Consider the following 24,847-nt stretch of genomic DNA (forward strand, 5'->3'; position numbering starts at 1 on the left):
AAGTCTATTTGTGTAAAATGCACATTTTTCTTAAATGTTAAAAAATTAGTTGTAGTATGTAATATGCTATAATGTCATCTAGAGTATGGAATGGACCATCCCATAAAAATCTACAAATCTCTTATAGAAAACTTTCTGTTGCAATATTGGTTCTGAATTTCAGAGAAGTTATACCGATTCTCCCATGCATTCAAAACAATATTTGCATAAGTATTCGCCACTGGAGTAGCCAGGGCTACACTTTTCATCTGCTTATAAAATCTATCTTGACACACAAAGGCGTTGCTTGTCAGTACAGTTTCAAGCAATGTACATATAACTTGTATATCCAGATTTCTCAAAGGTGTCTCCATTGATATATAACTTGGGTGGCGAAGCTCTCTTTGCCAACTCCATAGGGAAGGTCTGGAATTCTCTGTCAATTCAAAAATAATCTTAAGCTATATTTAGTGTAAAACTTATAGAAATGACTATTGCATTTGAATTGTATCTAATTCACTCTGCTGAAAAATGTATCTAAAATTTATCCCTGTAACTGTATGTTATCTGTATGTATCTGAATGTAATTATTGTTTATTTTGGCCTCCGCTGAATCAACAAATGTAAAATAAATAAATAAATAAAAATAAATAAATATATTTTCTAACATATTCAACACCTTCATTTGGAATTGATGTGAATAATGAATCTATATCTAAAGTAACAAAGGAGCAGTCACTTGTATAATTATATAATTACCTGTTGACCATTCAAGCAGTTGTTGCTTTTATTCAATATTGATTAAGTATGGACATTTTATTTAAAGTTATTTGCTTGATGAAGCATTTTTATGCAAAAGTGCTTTTACTTGCAAGTGATTTCATTAAAACTGGATATTTTACTGACTGCTTGTGGCTCCGGACAACTTCGTTGTTTGCATTTTGTTTTTGGTGAGTTTGAATTTGTCATGTAGCACTATAATATTTATTACTTATAATGTTTGGATACACTTGCGAACATGAGTAATCGTCATAGTAGCCCTTCCACAAGCAATGTTGAATAATCGTTTATCAAACACATTAATGATCTGATTCAGATATGTCAAACTCCATTGTTACAGTGTTTTGAAGAGATGACTGAATGTGACGTTAACTTAAATTTGAATACTGAAGGGTCTCTTGCTGAGTATAAATACAAACTGGACATATCTGAATGAAAAATGCAGTCACTTAAAATTGCAATGTCAGTGTCTTAGCTTCAGTGCCTATATACAGACATAACTGTTCCAAGAGGGCTGCAAATAATTAAAATGACGACTTATCAGAAGTAGCCAGAATTACTTAAGCAATGGCAAGTGATACATTTGAATACAATATATGAAAACTATAAATTTATCTTTCAAGCCCATCAAAGCAGAATTGAGGGTGGAAGTGATGAACTGTTATAATGAATTGATCACTGATACTGAATCCAACAGACATTCTGCATTATTAATAGAAATGCTCGATAAAATGGTCTTTGAGCACAGGTTTATTGAGACCAAAAAGTGGAAGCTAAGGAGAGAACTTAATGATTTTAAAATGGGCCATGTGTTTATATGGCCTAGTCATAATCAGCAAATAGTGAAGGAGGTGGAGCCATTTCAGACTCAGAATATATGCCTGAAGGAATCAGTACAACCAAAAGATAAACATCCAGTTCAGATTCAGCATATACAAGCTAAGGAGTTAATACAATGAGAAGACACTCTAAAGAAAAAAAAAACATGATCTGTGACGTAAGATGATGTCTGATCACTGAGACTTGTGACAGAATGTTTCCAATGTAACAGTAAGGTAGAGAAATGCTTGGTGCAGTCAAAGATTAGGAGCAAAATAATCCAACAAAAGTGAAACATGGGGGAGGCTAGGTGGATAAAGGCACATGTAGATAGAAAGAAAGTATTCACTTGGCTGAAGTGAGAAACTAGCATCAGAAACCGCCTGACGCATAAATATACTGCAAGGCACTTTGTGTCGCATACAGAATAGGAAAGGCAAGCAGAAGCTTAAAGCTAAAAAAATTGTTGGAGTGGCCTGGGGAGATATTTTAGGTGGAAATTTATTTATAAAATTGAATGCATCCATGTGAGTTTCCTTAAGGCTTTCTGATTTCTTTCTGCCTGCAAAAACATGATGCATGGTCACTAAATTATCCCTGTGTCTAATCTTTATTGTTGCCCTTCTGACCTGGTATATGGCTGGCAGGAACTGCATGTATTAGGCCAGTTATCCAGTGTAACAAATAAACTGTCAGAGATAGTTGTAAATGGGGTGGTGAGTGAGCAATGCTATTTCTCAGGAGAGAACTGAGATTATTAATATTGTTATTACAAAAGTCAAAAAAGTCTCTGGAAGAGTGCTGTTACGTATCCAAAAGATTTATTAAAATGAAATAAAATCGCACAAAATTTCAGAGAGATTAGCGCTTTCGTTAACCCTTCATCAGATAAAGAACAAATGTTACAAAGCACTATTTAAAACAATGAACAGCCAATCAAAGACTAGTAAATAACCCGCCTATTTTTTAAGGTGGGTTTTATGGGGGACAACATCATTTAACCCTGGATGCCTATGTGCCATAAATTCTATGATCTTTCTAGACTCAATTAACTCTGTATATTGTTTAATGTCTCCTCCTCTCTTATTTAGCCTCACATTAACTATAGCCCTAAAACCAAAACAATGAGTGGGATTGTCTTTTATATGTCTGAAAAGGGCATTATGTATGTCATTGTTCCTGATACTGGATAAATGTTGTAAAATCCTTACTTTAAACATATTATTGGTCTTGCCCACGTAAAAGCATGGGCAAGACTTACAGTTCGCTAGGTATACAATGTCTTTGGTTCTACAAGTAGCCCTAGCTTTTAATATGAATGTTTTGTTGGTGGTGGGATGTACAAAGGTAGTGTCCTGGAGGATATACGGGCAGGCCTTGCATGTACCACATGGCTTACTGCCCATAGATGAAATAGGGGTAACACAATCATTGATGGTGTTCCCCACATAGAATATCTTTTAAATTCTTGTTTCTCCTATATCCAAACATTGGAGACGGACCGACAATAGTACTAATCCTATCATCACAGGTGAGAATGTTCCAATTTCTCTTTATAATCCCACTAATTTCTTTGATGTTTCTACTATATGAGCATATGGCACAAATACAAACCCTGGTTACATCGGCCTGATAGAGAATTGAATGCATCCCCAAACGAAATAACACATCACTTTAGACCTAAGGTTATGTTCACATATAGTAGCAACATCAAAGAAATTAGTGGGATTATAAAGAGAAATTGGAACATTCTCACCAGTGATGATATGATTAGTACTATTGTCGGTCCGTCTCCAATGTTTGGATATAGGAGAAACAAGAATTTAAAAGATATTCTATGTGGGGAACACATCAATGATTGTGTTTACCCCTATTTCATCTATGGGCAGTAAGCCATGTGGTACATGCAAGGCCTGCCCATATATCCTCCAGGACACTACCTTTGTACATCCCACCACCAACAAAACATTCATATTAAAAGCTAGGGCTACTTGTAGAACCAAAGACATTGTATACCTAGCGAACTGTAAGTCTTGCCCATGCTTTTACGTGGGCAAGACCAATAATATGTTTAAAGTAAGGATTTTACAACATTTATCCAGTATCAGGAACAATGATGTACATAATGCCCTTTTCAGACATATAAAAGACAATCCCACTCATTGTTTTGGTTTTAGGGCTATAGTTAATGTGAGGCTAAATAAGAGAGGAGGAGACATTAAACAATATACAGAGTTAATTGAGTCTAGAAAGATCATAGAATTTATGGCACATAGGCATCCAGGGTTAAATGATGTTGTCCCCATAAAACCCACCTTAAAAAATAGGCGGGTTATTTACTAGTCTTTGATTGGCTGTTCATTGTTTTAAATAGTGCTTTGTAACATTTGTTCTTTATCTGATGAAGGGTTAACACCCGAAAGCGCTAATCTCTCAGAAATTTTGTGTGATTTTATTTCATTTTAATAAATCTTTTGGATACGTAACAGCACTCTTCCAGAGACTTTTTTGACTTTTGTGGTTTTCCATTTGTGTCTTCTGGTTGGGATATCAGCATCAAGCATTTGTTTTTTGGATTTATTATTGTTATTGTTTAGCATTCTGATGATGATTGTGTGGTTTTGTTAAACTCATTGACTCTAACTAGATATGAGAATTAACTGGGTAAGGAACTCTGATCATTCCGAGTAAGTACCAGGGATGATTGGAAGCCTGTGAAGGAAGAAAGGGGTAATATAAGAGGTTAGGATTTTTTTCATGCTCTTTTTGGCTCCTCCATTTTCCCATAACTGTTAACAGCCCCGTTGATTCATCTGTCAAGTACTTCCTGACATCCAAGGAAATTGGACGTGGGAGGTGACTGCTGGGAAGTGCAATCAGTCACAAGATTTCATCAGGTTTCTCATTTGAAAATGGTCCGCCTTCTTAGTAACATGGTTTGCTTAGTGCTGTTTGCAGCACCCTCCCAAAGACGCTTCATTGTATGATGTACTTAACTTACAAAGATGTTTTTATTCATTTAACTTTTGTTACTCAAAGCAGAACACTGATCCTTCTAGACCACTGCGAGTCTCAGCACTGTGGAAACACAGCCCAATAAAGAATATTAATAAGCATCATTCCAGTAGTGATAATGTAAAAGAAAGCAAGCAGAAAGGTATTCATTTAGGATAATATGTAGTATAAATGAACATAATCGTATGTGGATGTAATACAACAATTTAGTAAAATTTGTAAGAGTCATAGCTATACAGTGTCAAAACATCACATAGCATAATGTCTCGAGAAAATGTACACAGAGCAAAATTATTTACATTGTGTACAATTGTTTGGCATGGGATGTAAGAGAGTAATGCAAAAGTCAAAACAGGGGAATAATGGAGAAGAGAAAGGTAGGTAAAAAGTAGTAGTGTGTAGGGAGACGAGGGGAAAGTGTGCATCTGTCTCCTACCCAGGTTCGGGAGGTTCATGCAGTACTACAGGAGTTTGAAAACATGTTTACTGGGTGCATCCAACTGATGAAACACCTTGTGGACATAGGGCCTAAGTGGAGAGACTACAGGAGATGTTGTTTCTGAGGGTAATCTGAGAGTTTAGTATTTTGCTTCTGCTTTAACATGTCTAATGGCAAAATAAAAGCTAATAGATAAACTTTATTTATTATTTTATTTTTTTTATTTTAATACACAGTAGTAGCATATATTCCTGATACTAATCTGAAAGGGTTTTAAGTCCAGAAAGCCTGCAGTGGGAGGGAGGGTTGGAGTGGTAGGTGAGAACAGCTGACAGACCCCACCAAAATAGTGCAAATTGGGCCTTGAAAATTTTGGGTCAGGCTTGTTTGTAATGAATAATGCATGGAAATTAGAAATGACAGTATGTTTTTTTTATCAATGTATGTGTGGCTGTATATCAAGCGGCAATAAAGATGTTAAAAAATTTAGAGGAATGTAGTTTAGAGTGAGTTTTTTTCATGCTTTCCCTTTTTTAATTGATGGTGGCAAGCACGCAAATGTTTTGGGGAGCTGTGATCAGTTCTTTTTTTTTCTGGTGATAATGCAGTCCTACTGCTGAAAAGAACTTGTGTAAAGTATTTGCATGAATGCATGCCATTGTACAATATGGAACCCGAAATTATTTAATAGCATGTTGCGTTCTATTTTACTAAATTCATTTAGGGAGCATCAGGAAAAAAGTAGCAGAGATCTGTAGGAATTTCTGACTGGAGGATGGAGTGGCTAGTGAAGACTCTTGTCTTAAGCGTGTGAAATATCTTTGCTTCAAAAGTAAAAGTTTAATTGAAAATTCCTGTGTTACCCAGATACTTTTAATGGGAAAGACTTCTTAAGAAGTTACTCTATTGAATTAAAAATTAGCTCTTTAAACATGTTTGCCAACATAAGTGCAGAATCTTACCCTAGAGCAAAGTATTAATAGATGAAGGATAATTGTGGTAGTTGGCAGTGTTTGATTACTTTTATTATTCTCTTGCTGCCTTGAATTCATACTAAGCTTACTTATGCGATGATTGCTGTTTTGTGTGCCTTTTCAGATTTTTGACTCCTTGCGACTTCTCAGAGAAAGATCAGTAGGAGCATCAGCAGTGGTACTGAATCCTGAAGTTCCCAAGGCAGAAGAGGTAATTATGGGCTAGCATAATTCTTGAGTGTTTATTGATGATACTGTCAGAACCCCTGCTCATGCACAGTAAAAAAAAAAAAAAAGGTACCTTTTTCTCTTGCATTTCCCCACACTGTCTGCTGACCATCGGACCCTGTCTCATTCTATCAACCAGTTTATTTCTTTTACTGGACAAGAGCCTGCCAGAAGTGGTCATCGTTGAGACAACTTTTTGTGGTATTTTGAAGGTTTTTAGCTTTTTTCTTCCTGGTCCTAACTACATACACCAGAAGAGGTACTGGGGAGGGGTATACAGTCAGCTATCCACCGAGTATGTTCCCTCAGTTCTGCAAGGGATGTTTCCTCCAAGCACCCCTGCTGTCCTCTCCTATGGCACCTTGGAAATCATCCTGCCCTGTGTACTCTTGAGTTCAAGTAAACTCCACCCTCCCCTAGGAGGGTTGAGAAGACAACACCTCTACACTCCTCCCCCTTCTCCTCTGTGGCCTGGTTTTCCATTGCTAGAGCTGCTGATTGTACCCCAGTCAAGGCTCCAATCCTGTGCTCCATGGAACCAAAACTATCTTCATAGTTAACAAGTGATTCCATTGTCTTCTGTCAGCTATGTTAAAAAACATAGTTTTGGTGTCATACAGATGCAGCTGTAACTGATTCTACTACTATTCTTTATTTTCATAACTTGCAGGAATGCTGTGTTATATGTATATGTGAGTACACAGACATTTTCATCCTAAAGATGTCTCTCAGTCCCCAGTACCCCTGTCACCTTTCATTTGTAAAGTTGTAGTATTGTAGTAGAACCTTAACATAAGAAGAGGTACATTGATAAACAAAATATAGAAATTCTATCTTAACATTGAAGGTGGTGTAGTAGTTAGCAAACTGCATCTTTCATGAGCAGTTTAGTGCTTGTACAGCTCATAAAAATGGTAAGAGCTAGCAGATGCTGTGAATGAGTTTTTTTTTTAAGTCAAATACTAGAGATTCTCATTCAGTAGGAAAGAATTGAAAAAGATCCATCAACCGTCAAAACATTACTTATTTGGAAACGTTTTCCTTCTGTTGTAGTTAAGTCGCACTTTCAACCTGATTGTTATCGATACTTGGAGTATGACCTTCATAAAGGGGGAGGGGATGACTTTTTATAGTTTTTGTGTGAAATTGAATATATACAACTGGCAGTAAATAGATAAGCTAATGTATTAAGGCACATATTTTTAAATATTTGCCCTGTAGAATTTGGGTTAATTCCCATCATCTTTATGTACTTGCTTTGTGAACTGGAACATGTCACTAAACCAAATCATAGCCCCTGGGTCATACCTGAAAAGCAGATATTTGTTTTTGTTAGTTGTTATTCAATTTACATAGACAAATGTAAATTTCATCATCAGTCCATTGCTCTTTGCCTTCATGGTGCCTTTTAGGCATTAGTAACACCTTTTATTCTTCAAATTTGGGAATCTTTCTTTGTCCCCTTACAACCTGATTTTTTGTCTTCGAGAATTACGTGCATTTTGTTGATGTATTGAAGACTTTTGCTAACAGTTAATGCCTTCTTCCTTTACCTTGTAAAGTCTTTAAGCTGGCTTTTACAAGCATTTGCTTTCCCCTTAGTAGTTTATTTTATATCAGTGTAGGCCTTAAACCACATGTTGTAGTTGTTTATGGGGGTATATAGCTTTAGTGTTAATTAGGTATCTGGAGTTACTGTGTGTAATATGGTGCAGGTTCTATAGAAATTTTGATTTGAATGCACACTCCAGTAAGGATAGATCATGTCTGTCCATCTCTCTGTCTCATCTGGTAAGTAGAATTATTTTCTTAGTTTCTTTCAGTATAAAAAAAATTACTTTGTATCTAAAAATCTTCATATTATTTGAAACAGATGAAATCAAATTTATAAAAGGTTTTTTATTTTTTTTTTTTTTATTTATTTTTTTTGCAATGAGTAGCTGCCCTTTGCAGTGGCTGTGATTGTTTTATCCTGCAAAACTGTTAATTTCCACAAAAATGTCCCTCACTGAACATTATAAAAGTTGGCAACCCTTCTCTATAGGGTCACACATGCAAACACTGTCAGAGTGGATGTATGTCTGCCACATCTGAGGAAATGCATTTGGAAAAGTGAAGAAAATATTTGCTTTCATAGTTTTTATATGTAGCAGTACAGAAGTATAATGTCCAGCAGAAAAATACTCGGCTGCACTCCAGTGAAATTTTCTTGCTGCAAGGAAATTTGGTGAAAACTCTGAATTCTGGATCCAAAAGTATGATTTCTTCTTTATTAAGCGTGAATAAACATAGGAGTCTAGAAAAGTAGACATTGCACAACACTCCTGTATGCTACTTGTGAAGAAACCTTAGAAAGTACTAGCCTAGCCCTGTGACAGTGGGATAAAGCACTGGCTGCGACTCAGTAGGTCTTTATTTGGTTAGCAGCTTGGGAGTTGGACAGGCCTGGCAGAGGAATGGGAATGAGTGTCAAACACAAGTTCTGTGATCCTTTTGGGGACAGAAGACAGTTCAACATCTTGTACTGACAACGCCTAACAATGGGTAATGGCATACATGGGAGCAAAGCAGACTTATAGGCAGGGTACTACTTAACTAGGGAAGCATGTGTGATCGCACAGTATGCCCTTCTCTGAGAGCTTCATGCAGCCTGTGGGAATGTGAGTCAATGAAGTCTGCTGAATAGGCAAACAGACCTACTGCCTAATGCCCGATCTGAAGTAGGCAGACTTCATTTGTCTGCAACCTGTGGGTATCGGATCCGACCTCGGATCCGAGCCGGCATTTCAAAAGCTTAGGCTCCGAGCTCCTAGCTCCTCCCTCTACCCATAACCCCTTGCCAATCCCTGACTGACCTCAGATTTCGTTTGCCGCTTTCAAGTTGCGACGGATTCCTTGAGCTCCTAGTGCAGATAAGTTTTCTGACAGAAAAATTTTGAAAAACTTTAACTTTTTTAATTTAATTAGTTAGAAGTGTTTGTGATAGGCTTTCCTCTCTCTATCTTTTTAATTTTTTTCTCGGGTTTTGCGTAGTTTGTGTGTGTGTGTGTTTTAGGCCTGTTAGGGCTTAACATGTCTGAAGCCCATAAGGCAGTATTCTCTAAATGTACCGAGTGTGGCCATAAGCTGTCCCCAGTGGATGGCCACACTCGGTCATCTTGGGGTTGAACACCTGTCATCTGGTTGTACCATTTGTGCAGGGTTCAACCCCCGAGCTTTGAGGGAGCGGAGGTCGAAGCTGGTTCTGGCGGGACTTCTCCCTCCAGATACCGCTTCGGCTTCTGCCCCTTCTACACAGCAAACAGTTGCTGTGGGCTCTCCTCCACCGGCTGGGACTCAACCTCCCTCAAAAATGCCGGAGGAGAGAGAGTCTTCTAGGGAGCGAGAAAAGAAGGAGAGGCACCACAAACGGAGAGCTGAAACTTCTAGTTCGGCTCCTCCATCCAAGCGGGCCTCTCCTGTGCCTTCTAGCTTCCCTCCTCCTCGGCTCCACTCCCCTCGGTTCTCTCCTGGGCCCGAGGAGGAGGAGGCTAGCCCTTCAACGAGGTCCCCAAGGCGGCTCTCTAGATCCGCTTCGGTGGCCTCGACCAGATCCACCTTCTCCATGAGTGAAGCAGACATGGACCGGATGATGAGGAAATTCATCCAGGCCCAAATGCAAATGGGAGTGCTCCTAGCCCCCATCCGGGAGGCTTGACCCTTTTTCGCCTTTGGCTCCTTCTCCGACCCACACCATGGGTTCGGAGCTGTCGGCGCCGGGCAGAGTTGGATCCGGGGGTGGGTCGGATCCGATAGGTCGGCGCACCTCGGATCCGTCCCATCCCTTGAGTGCTTTGGGTACTTCGGACCCGACCTCTCGGAGCCTCGGACCGAGCCTCGGATCCGAGGGAGCTGGTGTGTCTTCGGCTCCGTCTAGGTCGGAGCACACCGGTCTCTCGGATCCGACGGTCTCGGCTCCGGCTCCGATCCGTGCGTCGGATCCGAGTGGGGGTCGGCTCTCAGGGTTTAGAGAAGCTGGCTCCCCCTCGGCCTTCGACGTAGTGGAAAGGGCACTGTTGAGAACTTCCGGACCCCCGGTCCCTGCCACGGCTCCATCCCGCGCTCCCTTGCAGTTGGGCCAGGCCCCCACCAGCTGGTCCCAGGGACAGCCCGCCTCGATATCCCAAGTAGTTCCCTTGGAACATCCAGCTGCGGAAGAGTACTCCTCGGACAGCCCCCCGAAGAAGTACCTCGGAAGCGTAAGTGCAAAAGGAGGCACATGGACTCCCCCGAGTCCGTTACCGAAGACACAGACCTGGATGAAGGGGAAGGCTCCCCAAGATCACCCCCTGAGGACGTCTCATTTGGAGACATTATGGAAATGTTGAGGATCAGGGGGTGGTCTGCCCCAAGGCCTCCTCAGACGAGTCTGTGTTCTTGGAGGCATTCGAGGCGGGCCCTTCTACCTCTTGGGTGTCCCCTCCTGCCGATCCTCTGGTGGACCTTATATCCATCAGAGCGTGGAAGGATCCGGACACCGTTGAGCCTGTTCCCAAGCGTCCTGACCGTATGCTTTCCCCTCCGGCGGACCGCACTCACTGGAGCAAAGGCCCCCCAGTAGATGCCATGATGATGGCTGCAGCCACTAAGAGGGAATTGGCCCAGGAGAGTCCCTCTATGCATCCTCCGGGCAAGGAGTCCCGCTCGATGGATCGCATTGGGAAGCGAGTTTTCAGTTCAGCAACCTTCTCTTTGAGAGCGCTGAACTACATGGCACACGTCATCAGGATGCAGCGGGATCTGATTAAAGAATATGCTGCATCTCCCCCAGAGTCCATGTCGGGTGAGGATAAGCAGGTATACTCCACCCGAATGGCCACTCTTAGAGCAGTTTTTAATACATCTATGCGGCTGCTTTCTCACGCTACCGAGGGATCCGCTACAGCCAGCGGAGCAGGCCTAGTCATGAGGCGGCAGGCCTGGCTCCGCCACTGTGATTTCGCAGAGCCCTTCAAGGCGACTTTCGCGAATGCCCCCTTCGATGGTTCTGCCTTGTTTGGCAAAACTGTTCGCGAAACATTAGTCCAGAGCGAGAAGGACGGGAAGACGCTGTCTGCCATCGGAGTCCGCTTCTCAGCTCCCCAGAGGTCCTTCTCGAAGAACCAAAAGGGACAGAAGAAGATGTGGTTCCGGAAGTCGCAGCAGTCCCAACCTGCTCCGGATAACCAGTCCTTCCGTGGCAGAGGAGGACGGGGAGGTCGCCGTCCTAGAGGCAGGGGGGCTCCTAGCAACTTTGGGTCCAGAGAACCTTTCTCTGATAGACCCACGCAGCAGCCCTGAAGGGTTGCCCGACTGTCCGTCTCTGGAGGCAGTCGGGCGTTTTTCGAGGCACCTAACTTCTTGGGAGTCCATCACAACAGACCGTTGGGTGCTTCGCGTGATATCCAGAGGTTATACAATTCCCCTTTTCAAAGTTCCCAGATCTCGCAGCCTCCCAGATGTTCCACCCGACCAAAGGGAGGCAGCAGCTATCGAAATCGGACAGCTGCTAGAAAAGAGCTATCCAGTGCGTCCCCAGATCAAACCGGGTCAGGGTTTTACTCCAGGTTCTTTTAGTGCCAAAGAAAACGGGGGACTTAAGACCGATCTTAGATCTTTCCCTGCTGAACCTGTCAGTAACCAAGCAAAAGTTCCGGATGGTCACCCTTCAATCTATACTCCCCCTCTTGAGGGAGAACGACTGGATGTGCTCCATCGACCTCAAGGACGCGTACTACCACATTCGCATGGACAGACGGTCCAGGAGGTTTCTTCGCTTCCGGCTGGGAGCCAGTCATTATCAGTTCAGGGTCCTTCCCTTTGGTCTCACCTCAGCCCCCAGGGTGTTCACCAAGGTTCTAGCTGTTGTAGCGGCCCACCTGAGGCTCCAGGGATTACAGGTCTTTCCGTACCTGGACGACTGGCTCCTAACGGCATCATCAAGGCATCTTCTGTGCTCAGCCAGGGACTACTTCCTGCGTATAGCCCCAAGGCCCTGGGCATCACTGTCAACTGGGAGAAATCTTTACTGCACCCCACACAAGTTATAGATTTCATAGGAGGAAGACTAAACACCAGGTCAATGCGAGCCTTCCTCACCCCAGACAGAATTTCCAACCTGAAGTGTCATGTCGCAGCGGTCCTGCAACCATTTCCGACAGCAGCTTCGGTCCTGAGGGCCCTAGGTTCGATGGCGGCAGCTATCCCGCTTCTTATTCATGCGCGCCTACGCATGAGGGTTCTTCAATGGACCCTTCAAGTTCAGTGGTCCCCTCTCTGTTCCTCTCTCAACACTCCGATAGCGGTCAGCAAAGCATGCAAGGATTCCCTTCTTTGGTGGCTTCTATCTCCGGAGCCTCTGACAGGGAGACCTTTTTGTGCAGCATTTCCCCGAGCCACAGTGACCATGGACGCTTCTTGCCTCGGGTGGGGGGTGGCATTCTGCGGGGAAGATTGTCCAAGGCACGTGGAACTCCACAGAGACTTCGTTGCATATAAACGTCCTGGAAATGAGGGCGGTGCTTCTAGCGTTGCAAGCACTTCACCACGTTCTTCCTTCAGGGACTATTGCGATTCAGACAGACAACATGTCGGTAGTCTGGTACATCATCAAACAAGGAGGAACCAGGTCCTATCCCCTTTGTCGAGAGGCCATGAGAGTCTGGGAATGGGCAATTTCCACCAAACGCTTTCTTGTAGCAACGCACATTCCGGGAAAATCCAACATCCTTGCGGACAAACTCAGTCGCACCATTCTTTCCCCTCACGAGTGGTCTCTCAATCCTCAGGTAGTGAAGAAGATTTTTGCCGTTTGGGGGCAACCCTGTTGCGATCTTTTTGCCTCTCACTCAAACGCCAAATGCGAGAATTTCTTCGCTTTGCTTCCCCCACCAGGGGAATTCCCGAGAGACGCGCTGGTGCATGCTTGGCCTCCCGGTCTCCTTTATGCCTACCCTCCACTACCTCTAATGCAGAGGCTTCTGCAGAAAGCCAACAGTTTGGGGAGCAGAATGATTCTCATTGCCCCGTTCTGGCCTCGTCAACCCTGGTTCCCCTTTGTATGGTCTCACAAAGTGAATCCACCCTGGATTCTGGATCCGATTCCGGATCTCATCTCCCATCCTCTGGGAATTTTGGTCCCCAATCTACGCACCCTGAAATTGACAGCTTGGCTGCTCCAGTTCCATCCTTGATTAGGACTCCCGGTATCTCGTCACCGGTCAAGGCCATTCTAGTGGCAGCTCATAAACCTTCCACTAGGCAGGTTTATCGGAGTAAATGGAAGAGATTCTCTATTTGGGCGGTCCAGAAAAGTTTGGATCCTTTTTCAGCACCTATGTTGGCAGTGCTGGATTTTTTAACAGACCTCTTTCATCAAGGGGCAAGTTCTTCCACGATTAAGGTACAATTGGCAGCCATCTCTCATTATCACATTGTTCATGAGACAGCTCCCCTCATGACGGCGAAATTGTGCAAAACCTTTCTTAAAGGGATTTTTTTGTTGAGGCCTCCAGTCAAAGACATTGTACCAACTTGGGACCTATCTTTAGTTCTGCAAGCCCTTACTGCTCCTCCCTTCGAGCCTGCAGCGTCTACAGACCTGAAGTACCTTTCCTGGAAGACTGCCTTCTTAGTAGCTATCACTTCAGCCAGAAGAGTGTCTGAACTTCAGGCTTTATGCTTCAAGCCGCCTTACCTTTCCTTCTTTCCAGATAGGGTGTGCCTCAGGACCAATCCATCTTTTCTTCCAAAGGTCGCTTCAGAATCTAATATCAACCAGTCAATCAACTTACCTGTGTTTTTTCCCAAGTACTCAAACAAAGGAGAATACAAACTGCATTCCTTGGATGTTCATAGACAATTACGATTTTATATTCACAGAACAGCTGGTCACAGGCAATCAGATCAGCTGTTCGTCTCCTTTGCTAAATTTGCTTTGGGTAAAGCAGTTTCTAAAGTCACACTATCGAGGTGGATTGCTAATTGTATTCTGCAGGCTTATGACACTTCAGGTAGTCCTGCTCCTCAGAAGGTTACGGCTCATTCTACTAGGGCAGTCTCCACGTCAGCCGCCTTTAAGTCCCGTGTGTCATTGGATGATATCTGCTGCAGCCACTTGGGCCTCACCTCATACCTTTATTTCTCATTATAAGGTGGATGTTGTTTCCAGAGGAAGAGCATCCTTTGGCTCAGCGGTGCTCCGAAACATCCTTCCATGACGGCCGCCCAAGATTCAGGTAGCTGGGGACTCTGTCCCACAGGTTGCAGACAAATGAAGTCTGCCTACTTCAGATTTAGAAGTTATGTACTCACTATAACGTTCTATCTGAGTAGGTGACTTCATTTGGATGCAACCGTCCCCCCCTCCATCCCCCTGACCTTTATACAGCGAGTATTTTTTTGCTTTGTTCAGTTACTGTTGTCAGTATTATTTAGGCAAACTCAATCTGAGGTCAATCAGGGATTGGCAAGGGGTTATGGGTAGAGGGAGGAGCTAGGAGCTCAGAGCCTAAGCTTTTGAAATGCCGGCTCGGATCCGAGGTCGGATCCGATACCCACAGGTTGCATCCAAATGAAGTCACCTACTCAGATGGAACGTTATGGTGAGTACATAACTTCTAAATTCTTGCCTTCCAGGGAAATGACAAGGCTCTCTAGACAGGGAATAAATGGTCTTGTAGGGCTTTAGTCCCACTTGGCTGTAACCCAGTGGGAGGAGCAATGAGCTAATAGGATGCAGGCAGGGGAGCAAACAATTGGGCAAATCCATCAGTGTACAGAAAAAACAATGCTACTACTTTTTTCTTGATAAGGAAAAAAGAAAATGGCTGTTAGAGAAGTTCAGGAAATATTGTGAATCTTGAAAGAACTTAATACGTATTCACCTTTTATTCTTCACAGGGATAATGTATACTTGTGTTGCAAGTTGAAGAACAGAACTAAAGAAACTAAAGACTGAGAAATTATTTATTTGCATGAATTTGCCCCACCCCCACTGCCCCTGTGCAACTTTGAGTTGGTTCCCTTAGCTTCGGTGCCTGCCCAGCCCTGGATACCCCAATTACTCTATTACAGTACCCCTAGGCATTACTCTTTGCTGCTTGGGGCTCCCAACTCCCTTGGAAGTCTACTTTTTTGTGATAATGCTTTTAACTGTGGTGAGCAAGGGATTTGAAAGGGTGTTGCTGACATGTTTCCAGGAGCTGTCATTCGTATTATGCCCAGTTAGTCTGTAGCTGTGAGTGTGATTAGTGGATTTGAAAGGGTGTTGCTGACATGTTTCCAGGAGCTGTCATTCATATTATGCCCAGTTAGTCTGTAGCTGTGAGTGTGATTAGTTCATTGACATCTTGGTGTCATGTCTAGCCAAAGACTGTTAATTTAGAAAGTTGTTTGATTCATTAGTAATGGGTAGAATAATTTGAGATGTAAGAGATGTAGGCAATTAAGAGAAACAGACTTGAACTTACCTAATGATGTAGAATTCTGAAGCAAGGGACATCTGCAAAGTATAATGTGAGTCTTGCAGAAATTCTGAAATTGACAGCTCCATTGTTCTAGAAGTGCAGCCCAGGTGACCCGGGGTCAGTTTGTGAACCTGGCGTTTGTTTCATTTCACTTGAAAAGGATGTTCATGGCTTTCCTGGAATAATACTTGTTGCCCCTTACTGGCCTCGTTAAGTCTGGTTTCCCTTCCTGTGGCCTTTATCTCCAGGAGGAGCCATGGACTCTGGACCCAGTTCCAGACCTCCTGACCCATGTATCAGGGACACTCATCCCCTCCCTTCAAACCCTCAAACTGACAGCTTGGCAGCTCCGATTCCAACCAGAGCCAGGCTTCCTGACCTTTCTATGTCAGTAAAGCATATTCTGATCTCGTCCCATAAAGCTTCAACAAGAAGGTTATATAGACACAAATGGAAAAGGTTCTCTTCATGAGCCTTGAATAATCACATTGATCCCTTCTTTGCCCCAATAGCTTCTATTCTTGAATTCCTAGCAAAACTGTTTAATGAAGGGGCAGCTACAGCTAATAGGTCCAGCTGGCTGCCATATCCAGTTTCTATTTGGGAGAATCAGGCTCTAATCTTATTTATTTATTTTCAGTTTGATTACCGGGGAAGTCCGCTGGGCCAGAACGTGCCCATTTTCATTGGAGGCCCGGGGAGAAAAGCTCCATAAGCAATACGATACAATAAAGGTTACATAATGTTAAAGGTAAAATACCTGTATAAATTTCATACAGTCAGGAAATGCAGATGCATAAAATGTATATCATAAAACACAATTAAAGATAATGGAGAACACAGTTTACAGGTATTTCCAATTCAGTGCAGCAAGTTTCAACTGTCTGTAATATAAAGATCTGAGGTTTCTTGATATTTACAATATTTACATACTTAGAGTCAAGAGAGAGAAAATGCTTAATCAGTGAATGTTAGCTTAAGTTTGTTTTAGGTGAATAGAAAATAAAATGTTGAGGGTAGAGTAGAGCAAGGAGTATAAAGAGCTCAATGGAGAATTGATGTCGCACAGACTTTGCAAAGCCTTTCTTAAAGGTACTCTTTAAGTAAGACCACCTATTAAGGTCCCTCCACTGCTATGCAACTTTAATTTTTTTTATCTTGTTTGATCCTTCCCCTTGAGCCTGCATCATCCCATGACCTCAAGTATTTTACTTTGGTAAATGATTCTCTTGCTAGCTGCTACTTTTGCAAGAAGAGTTTCAGAGCTGCAAGCCTTATCCATAAAGCTCCCCTACATGTTTTTCCACAAAGACAGAGTATCCTTACGAATGAACCTATCCTTTTCAGCCATAGTATGTTCAGAATTTTAACCTGAATCAGTCCATAGAACTACTTGGTTTTTTTCCCAAATTATGGCAGCAAGGCAGAATATATGCTGTACCAACTTGTTGTACATAGACAGTTACATTTCTAGTAACATAGGACAAAAGATTTCAGAAAATATGACCAATTATTTGTATCCTTTTCGGGCTCAAAAAAAGGACGTTCCTGTATCAAAAGTCACACTTTCAAAGTGGCTATCGGATTGTTTTACCTTTACTTATCAATTTAAAAATAAAGACCTTTCCCATAAAGTAAAAGGTCATTCTACCAGAGCCATTGCAACCTCTTCTGCCTTTTGGGCGAGACTACCTACTGACACCATTTGTGCTGCAGCAACATGGGCAAGGCCTCATACCTGTTTTACTCATTACAAAGTTGATTTATCCTCCAGGAAAAGGGCCTCCTTTAGGTCCACTGTTCTGAAGAATATTTTCCCTTGAGCCACCCAAGAAGAATGGTGCTAGGGACCCTGTCCCAACCTGCTAAGAATGAAGGCGAGATAGGACATCATTGTCTAAAGAAGTTATGTACTCACCATAACATTCTATGTGTGTTGTCCATCTTGCCTTCATTCTTGCATACCACCCTCCTGCCCCCAGTCTTTCACTCCTGGAAGACCAAGCTGGTGCAATTGACTATTAATGTCCTTTGACCTTCTTCATTGCTCTATCACGTATTCGGTGACCTTTATTTAGCTGTATCTGCAAACAACATCTGGGGAACTCATAGTGCATCATGGAATAGGGTTTTAGCCACGAGCTAGTGGAAGACTTCCAGCTTTGTGTAAGGCTGAGTTGGAACCGCGGATTGGTTCCAAACCTGCTAAGAATGAAGGCAAGATGGACAACACACATGGAACGTTATGGTGAGTACATAATTTATTTTTTCATGATATTATTTATATAGATATAATTTTCACATTTTTCTAAATATCTCAGCAACCAAGTAACACAAGTAGAACTCCTTAGTCTCATATGAAAGTTCTTGTTAGATAAATAAAATGCAGACGGTATGTATGTAACTTGAGTGGTTGCTGAGATATTGTAAGTTGTTTACAAAATATTACAAACATAGTTGCTGTGTTTACTGTGACTTATAAAATTACATTTAATACCTAGAACCTAAAGAATGTTATCACTATAAAATAGCTTGTGTTGAAGGGTTTGCCATTTATCATAGCCTCTGTGGTTCCAGAGATGTGAACATTTGTTTGAAATGTAAGGACATACGTTGATTTTGTCAAATAGGCTTAGGCTGCACCCATTGGAAGTTACAGTGCAACTTCCTGAGCTCCACTGGAGTGTATGAGTTAAAAACAGGGTGGAAATATAAGATAAAGATATGGTTAAGAGATGATGAGAATAATTTAGAGGGACTGACAAAGGTTAATGTTTTACAGAACAGGAGAATCCCATGGAACAAGAAGAGGCACAATTGCATAGTAGCAAAGAGAAATTAAGGAACTACCTTGAAAATATGCATGAGTTTAGAAAGATTGCTGTTAGGCAGCTGATTTTGAAAACACCGGAGCACAAAAACGTTTAGCAGAAAATTTTGTTGCCAAGCTTAGAGAGCCTATAACAAGAACAATAACCAGAGGTCCTATAGAGGTATTAGAAATATTTTGGAAATGTTATGTAGATCTGTATAAAGCAGAGAAATGTGGGAATCAAGAAAAAGTACAAATGGAAATGTTTATGGAAGAATTAAATATGCTTAGGCTAATGGTAGATTAGGCTGAATTACTAAAAGGATAGGAGGAGATTAATTAAAAATGGTGATATATAACCAATGTGCAGGAAATTCCCCAGGAATAGATAGTATTCTTGTGGAGGTTTGTAAACTAGGTTGGGAGAAAGTGATATAAAATCTGGAAGGTTTTGTTTAACAGTATTTTAAGAGGAGGAGAAGCACCATCATCCTAAGATTGTGAAGAGCCATCAGATCTAGCTTTTATATAGGCCCATTTTGATTCTAAACCATGATTGTAAAGTGTTTGGTATCACCTTTGACTCACCTCTGACATACTTTTAACCATTGTAGACAAAATTTATCATTGTGGTTTTTTTTTTTTTGAAGGGAAGGCAAACGTTTGACAACATTATTAGAACAATGATTATCCAGAGAGAAACAGAATTTAAAAAAATACCACTGTTGTTAGGTCTTGTTACATAGAAAACATTCAACAGAGTAAGCTGGGATTTTAAGTATGGTAATGGAAATATTTTCATTGTCTGGTAAAATTATAAGATTGATTAGGAGGATACAAGGGACTGGAGATTACAATTAAAGTTAGATTTTCCGCTCTGATAAATTTTGTTTGAACAGAGGAATCAGGTAGGGGTTTCCTTTTTCCTGTTTGTTATTTGCATTATGTTTAGAACCATTGGCAAGGAAAATTAGTGACTCAGAAGTTTAAGGATGTAATTGGTATGGTATTCAGGAAAAGTTGGCTTTATTTGCAGTTGAGGTTTTATACCTGATAAAACCAAAAAAGGACATTTCATTATTGTAGTTCTGAGACATTTTCATGTCTTTTCAGTATACAAAATTATTGAAGATAAAACAAAGGCAGTAGCTGTAAATTGTGTACCCACACACACGCGCACACACACACACACACACACACACTGGTTCAGCAATACACACATTTATGGGGAGGTAATAAAATTAAGTATTTAGGAGTATGGACTAAAAAGGATTCTGTTATGGCAGCTAAAGATATGTGGGAAGAGACAATAAAAGATAATGTAAAAACTGAGGAATTGGAAGCTCTGTTATATGGCTATGGATAACAAGATACAAGCAGTGAAAATGTTTGGTCCCTTTAGTTTTATACACAGGTCAGGCATAATTTTATCAACCAGAGGAGAAGTTGTGGATAACAATTAAGAGCTGAAGGATTTTATTTGGGAGGGGAAGAGGGCAAGCATCCAGTGGGATAATTTGATATTTCCAATAGAACAAGGTCGTTTGGGATTACCTGATTTGAAGGGATATTTCAGAGCTAGACGTTTAATGCTTCTATGCGTAGCACAAGCAGAAGGCTATAGTTCATAGTGGAGAGGTATGATGATGATACAGGGGGGAAGCTCGAGAAGTAAGGAGAGAGTGAGTTTTTGGATGCTGATTTTTAAGGAGAGTAACAATAACCATGCAGAATATTTTATTCCTAAAGTAACAAAGTATTCTAAGAACTAGACCAACACGGATGGAAAGAGGAGATTTTGCTGATAGGGATGGCTGCAATTAGGGGAATAAGAATAGGCAGGAAGGGGCTGGAATTTGTTGGAGAAAATTGGCAAAGGAATCTAGGTATTGGAGTAAGTAACTATAGAGGTAAAAGTAATACCATGGGAAGAAGCCAAGAACTCATTTGTACTGCAGGCTAGAGATTGCCGTCCCTATCAAGGATTGAGACATGAAATAAGCAATTTCTGATGTTTAAACTAATGCAAATTGTTAAACAAGAAAATATTGATATTGGAGTACAGTAATGGAAAATGTAACTATGGTTTGTTTTCTTTTTTATTAGTGTGTTTGTCATTATTTAAAATGTGAAAAATGAACGTGCACAGGAGCAAACCAAGACTTATTGAAACAATCCACATAAACGAGAGTTAACCAAGTTCAATTTGTAAAATCCACAATGACAGAAGTCAATAAAATCCAAAAATACATTTATTGTGACACAAAGCTGGTAAGCGCTTTCACCCAAGAGCATTCATTAGGAACTTCATTGAGAGATGTGAATTGAAGTGGATCAGGCTCGGAGCAGATAAAAAGCCTGGCCTGAATGACAAAGTATCCCTAAGACCTGTTTTAAAGAACAGGAGATTAAAAGTTAAATAATAAAAGGATTTTATATTTTTATATATATATATATATATATATATATATTTTTTTCTAATATATTTTTATGTATTATATTTTTTGTTGTATATGTGTTTGATTATATTTAGAATGCATTTTTAATGTATATATGTTTTAAGAATTTTTTAAGAAGGAAGTTGTAGGAAATGATGCAAGGCTTTTACTTAATTGTTTAATTGGCAGGTGTATTTATGTGTAATTGCAAGAAGAAGTATCATTGGTTTGAAGAAGCCTTCTTGGGTGAAAGCGCTTACAGCTTTGTGTCACAATAAACGTATTTTTGGATTTTATTGACTTCTGTCTCTGTGGATTTTACAAATTTGACTTTATCTCTCTCTTATTTGGATTGTTTCAATAAGCTTTGGTTTGCTCCTGTGCACGTTCATTTTTCACTTAATTCGTTGGCTTTGGTGGAGAAGCATTTGCTCCCTTGTGGTAATTTTTCTAATTTTTCTATTTTTTTATTATTTAAAATGTGGCTGTTTATTTTTTTCTTTGTGAAAATATTTTTATTAGTCAGTTGCTTTCTCACTGCTAGATTTCCACTAAACTGTATAATGTTCATAAGATCATAGGAGGTTACTAGGCTAATAGCCCTGGAGCCCTTACAAGCCTAGCCAAGAGTTTATCCACAGAAAGAAATCTTAGTCAACATCTGTCACCCCTATCAATGAGGGACACAGGTGGAACCCCTGGGACAAGTTTGTGGTTTCCCATCCACTCATCAAGGGTGCGTTTGAAGAGGGTCAGGTGAGATACTCTCTTGACGTTTATGGCAAGTCTATTCCAGTGATAGGGCAGCCTCTGGGAGACAAACCTGGCTTTCCAACAGGTTTTGTTGATGTTGTATATTAGATTCAGGCCTTCTGAGCAGGAAATGCGTGACAAGTTAGACTTACTGATGTGGAGCATCTCTAGTAGTAGGGCAGGGTCCAAGACTGCCTTGTAGGCAAGACATAGATCACCTCTGAGCAATCTGTACAATACTGAGTAGATTGATAGTGATTTGAGCCTGTCCGCATAGGACAGGTGTTGGAGGCCATGGATTCTCTTTGTGAGGTATTTCAGTAGCCTTTCCATTTGGTGCAGATGTTTGGAGAGGTACATACCAAATGGGGGTATTATACTCAGTTATTGGTCTAATGAGGGAGGATTAAAGAGAGATAGTAACCTCCTTTTTTCTGGATGCAGGCCCTTTAGTTATGAGATGAACCAAGTAAGAGGCTTTTCTGACCACTGCCGCTACATGATGGTCGAATGTGAGATTATTTCAATCTGAGTACCCAGGTCTCTCACCACAGATTGTGTGCTTAGGGGGTTGCCGTTGATGTTAGTCAGTAGGGCGGGGCATATTTTTGCCAAATGGTATGATGATATATTTTGCATTTAACTTGAGGCCAAGACTTTGGCACCAGTCATTAGTTAATGTAAGACCCTCTTAGAGTATGTTAACATCATTTGGGAAGTCAATGACAGCACCCAATATACAGTCATCTGCAAATTTGGTCAGCCACAGCCTTTTGTCTTTGCCTGGACCTCTGAGAAGTAGATGCCAAACAGTAGGGGTCCCAGAGCAGATCCATGGTGAACTCCATAAGTGACAAGTCTGCAATTATAGGTGGAGACACCTGTTTTGACCTTGAGGGTCCTGTCAGTGAGCCAGTTTGCCACCCACCTGATGAGATAGGGATTTACACTATATACTTGAAAAATTACCACTGGAACCACAACACAAATTGAACACCGGTTTAATGAAGTTAAGCGCTTTTCGTCTCCACAATAGCAGACTTCCTCAGACAAGTTGTAAAAATAAACACTCCATTTTAAATACATAGCAGCTGGTTAATTTGAAACTGCCTGCCAATCACATTGTGTTTCACATAATGTCACAACATACAAAACTGAGATTGCGTTGTTATCTTCCTTTCAGTAAAATAAACTAAGTTAAAATAGTTAATGTTTTGTGTTAATTAACAAAGGTAGTACTAAAATTGGGAAAGTGTATATGTGACTAAAGAATATATGTATAAATATAAGTAACACATAAACAATCATCATATAAGAATGTAAAAATCAACATCCAAATGTTGTAAGAGAAGCAAAATTTTAAATGTTTCCCTAACGTGTTAAGCTTCTCAGTTTTACAATACATGCAATCAAAATCACTTCATTTAGACCTGGAGGGGTATAAGAGTTCAACCCAAGTTGCTAGAGAAGTTCCTGTTTCTCCAACATTAAATGGTAGGGACCTCCTTTAACACCGACTGGTACTTGACCAGTCACTTTAAAAAGAAAATAGTGTGTGGGATGTTCTATACAGTGCCTGGCTAATGCATTAGTTAAGGTCTTTTTCCTAATGTGATAGGTGTGCTCATATATCCTCTCCTTTAGCCTCCTGTCAGTCTTCCCAACATAGAATGCTGGGAAGACCTGACAAGTGGCTACGTAAACAACAGGCCTGGAATTGCAGTTGTATCTGCCCTTCACTTCCAGTCTTCAGGTACCTACTCCCAGTTTTGTCCCTGTTGCAATATATTTACAATAGTTACAACTTTCACATTTGTAGGTACCTTCTGTTCTATTCAGTATCCTGGGGTCTGTTTCTAAAATATTCTTCAAATTCCTCCCCTTTCTGTAAACAAGTAATGGACAATTCCCTAGTTTCTCCAGAACTTCTTGTTCTGTCTCAAATAGGTTCCAAGGGATTTACACCACATTGTGTTAGCTTTGCAATTATGCCAGAGTGGGGGATTGCGTCAAAGGCCTTGGCCAATTCAAGGTAAGCTGCATTTACTGACCTTCACTCTTCCAGGGCCGTGGTGACAGTCTCAAAGAAGTCAACCAGATTCAACAGGAAAGATTTATTTTATTTATTTTACATTTGTTGACTGGGATAGTCTAACTGGATTTATGTCCATTTTCAGTAGAGTCCCAGGGAGTTAAGCTCCACAAGATTACTAGACTACTAACATACAGGTACTAGTTGTTATACAGTTAAATACTACAATTTTTAAACAGTTCAGGAATCTTCACAGTTTATACAAAAAACATGTTACAAGCATTAGATAAGATATTTTAGGCTGTATGTACAAGACTTCATTAGTAACTAGAAAGTAATTGTTAAACAAATACATACTTCAAGTTTCAACAGTTCAGCAATGCTCACAGTTTAAATAATACTTGTTGCCTGCCATTAAGTAGGATGCTTTAGAATTATATGCAGAAGAATTTAACTAGGTATTTTAAATTATCTCTGTTAGGTTAAGATATGTTTTTGCCAAGGATAGGCCTTGATCTAAAAAGACACAGAGCAGGAATTAGGTCTTAAGTGAGGGTATTTGGGATATAGTATGAGATTAGTCTGGACTTGTACAGGGACATAACCAGTGAGTTTTAAGATAGAGTTTCAGATTGTGTTTAAAAAGTGTAAATGAAGACAGTGATGTAAGTTCATGGGGGAGTTGGTTCCAATACTTTCCAACTGCATGTGAGAACAGAGCATCTCCTGCCATGTTATTAGATTTACATGTTGATACTAGTACTTTATTAGATGAGCGTAAAGTTGAAAGATTCTTATATTGGGTAATGAGACTAGCAAGTATTGGGGTATTGGTAGGTTGGAAAAAGGTTTTGTGCACAATGGTGAGTTGTTTAAAGTGAATCTGATTCAGAAGCTCTAACCAGCCTAATTGTTTCAGGTTATGGCAGTGATGGGTCTTAAAGGAGGAAGCAGGAGCAAATCTGGCAATACTATTGTAAGTGTTGGCTAGCTTGTTAAGGTTATTTTTGACAAGTTAGTATATATGGAAGAAGCATAGAGAAGTGTGGAGATAAGGTGGGAATAGGCAATAGTGTTTCTGGCTAGTGGGGAG

General features: G+C 40.8%; 1 protein-coding gene across 1 annotated transcript in view; it reads left to right on the forward strand.

The window, feature by feature from the left end:
* Positions 1 to 24,847, forward strand: part of UBR1 (ubiquitin protein ligase E3 component n-recognin 1) — a gene marked incomplete in the record, with an annotated part of 4,571,807 nt that overhangs the window by 2,829,436 nt on the left and 1,717,524 nt on the right. Inside the window, 1 exon segment of the mRNA XM_044074213.1 lies at positions 6,131 to 6,217. Coding sequence (XP_043930148.1) covers positions 6,131 to 6,217 — 87 coding nt within the window.

This window comes from Protopterus annectens, chromosome 6.part0, assembly GCF_019279795.1.
Source record: "Protopterus annectens isolate FY-2018-M chromosome 6.part0, PAN1.0, whole genome shotgun sequence".
Lineage (NCBI taxonomy): Eukaryota > Metazoa > Chordata > Ceratodontiformes > Protopteridae > Protopterus > Protopterus annectens.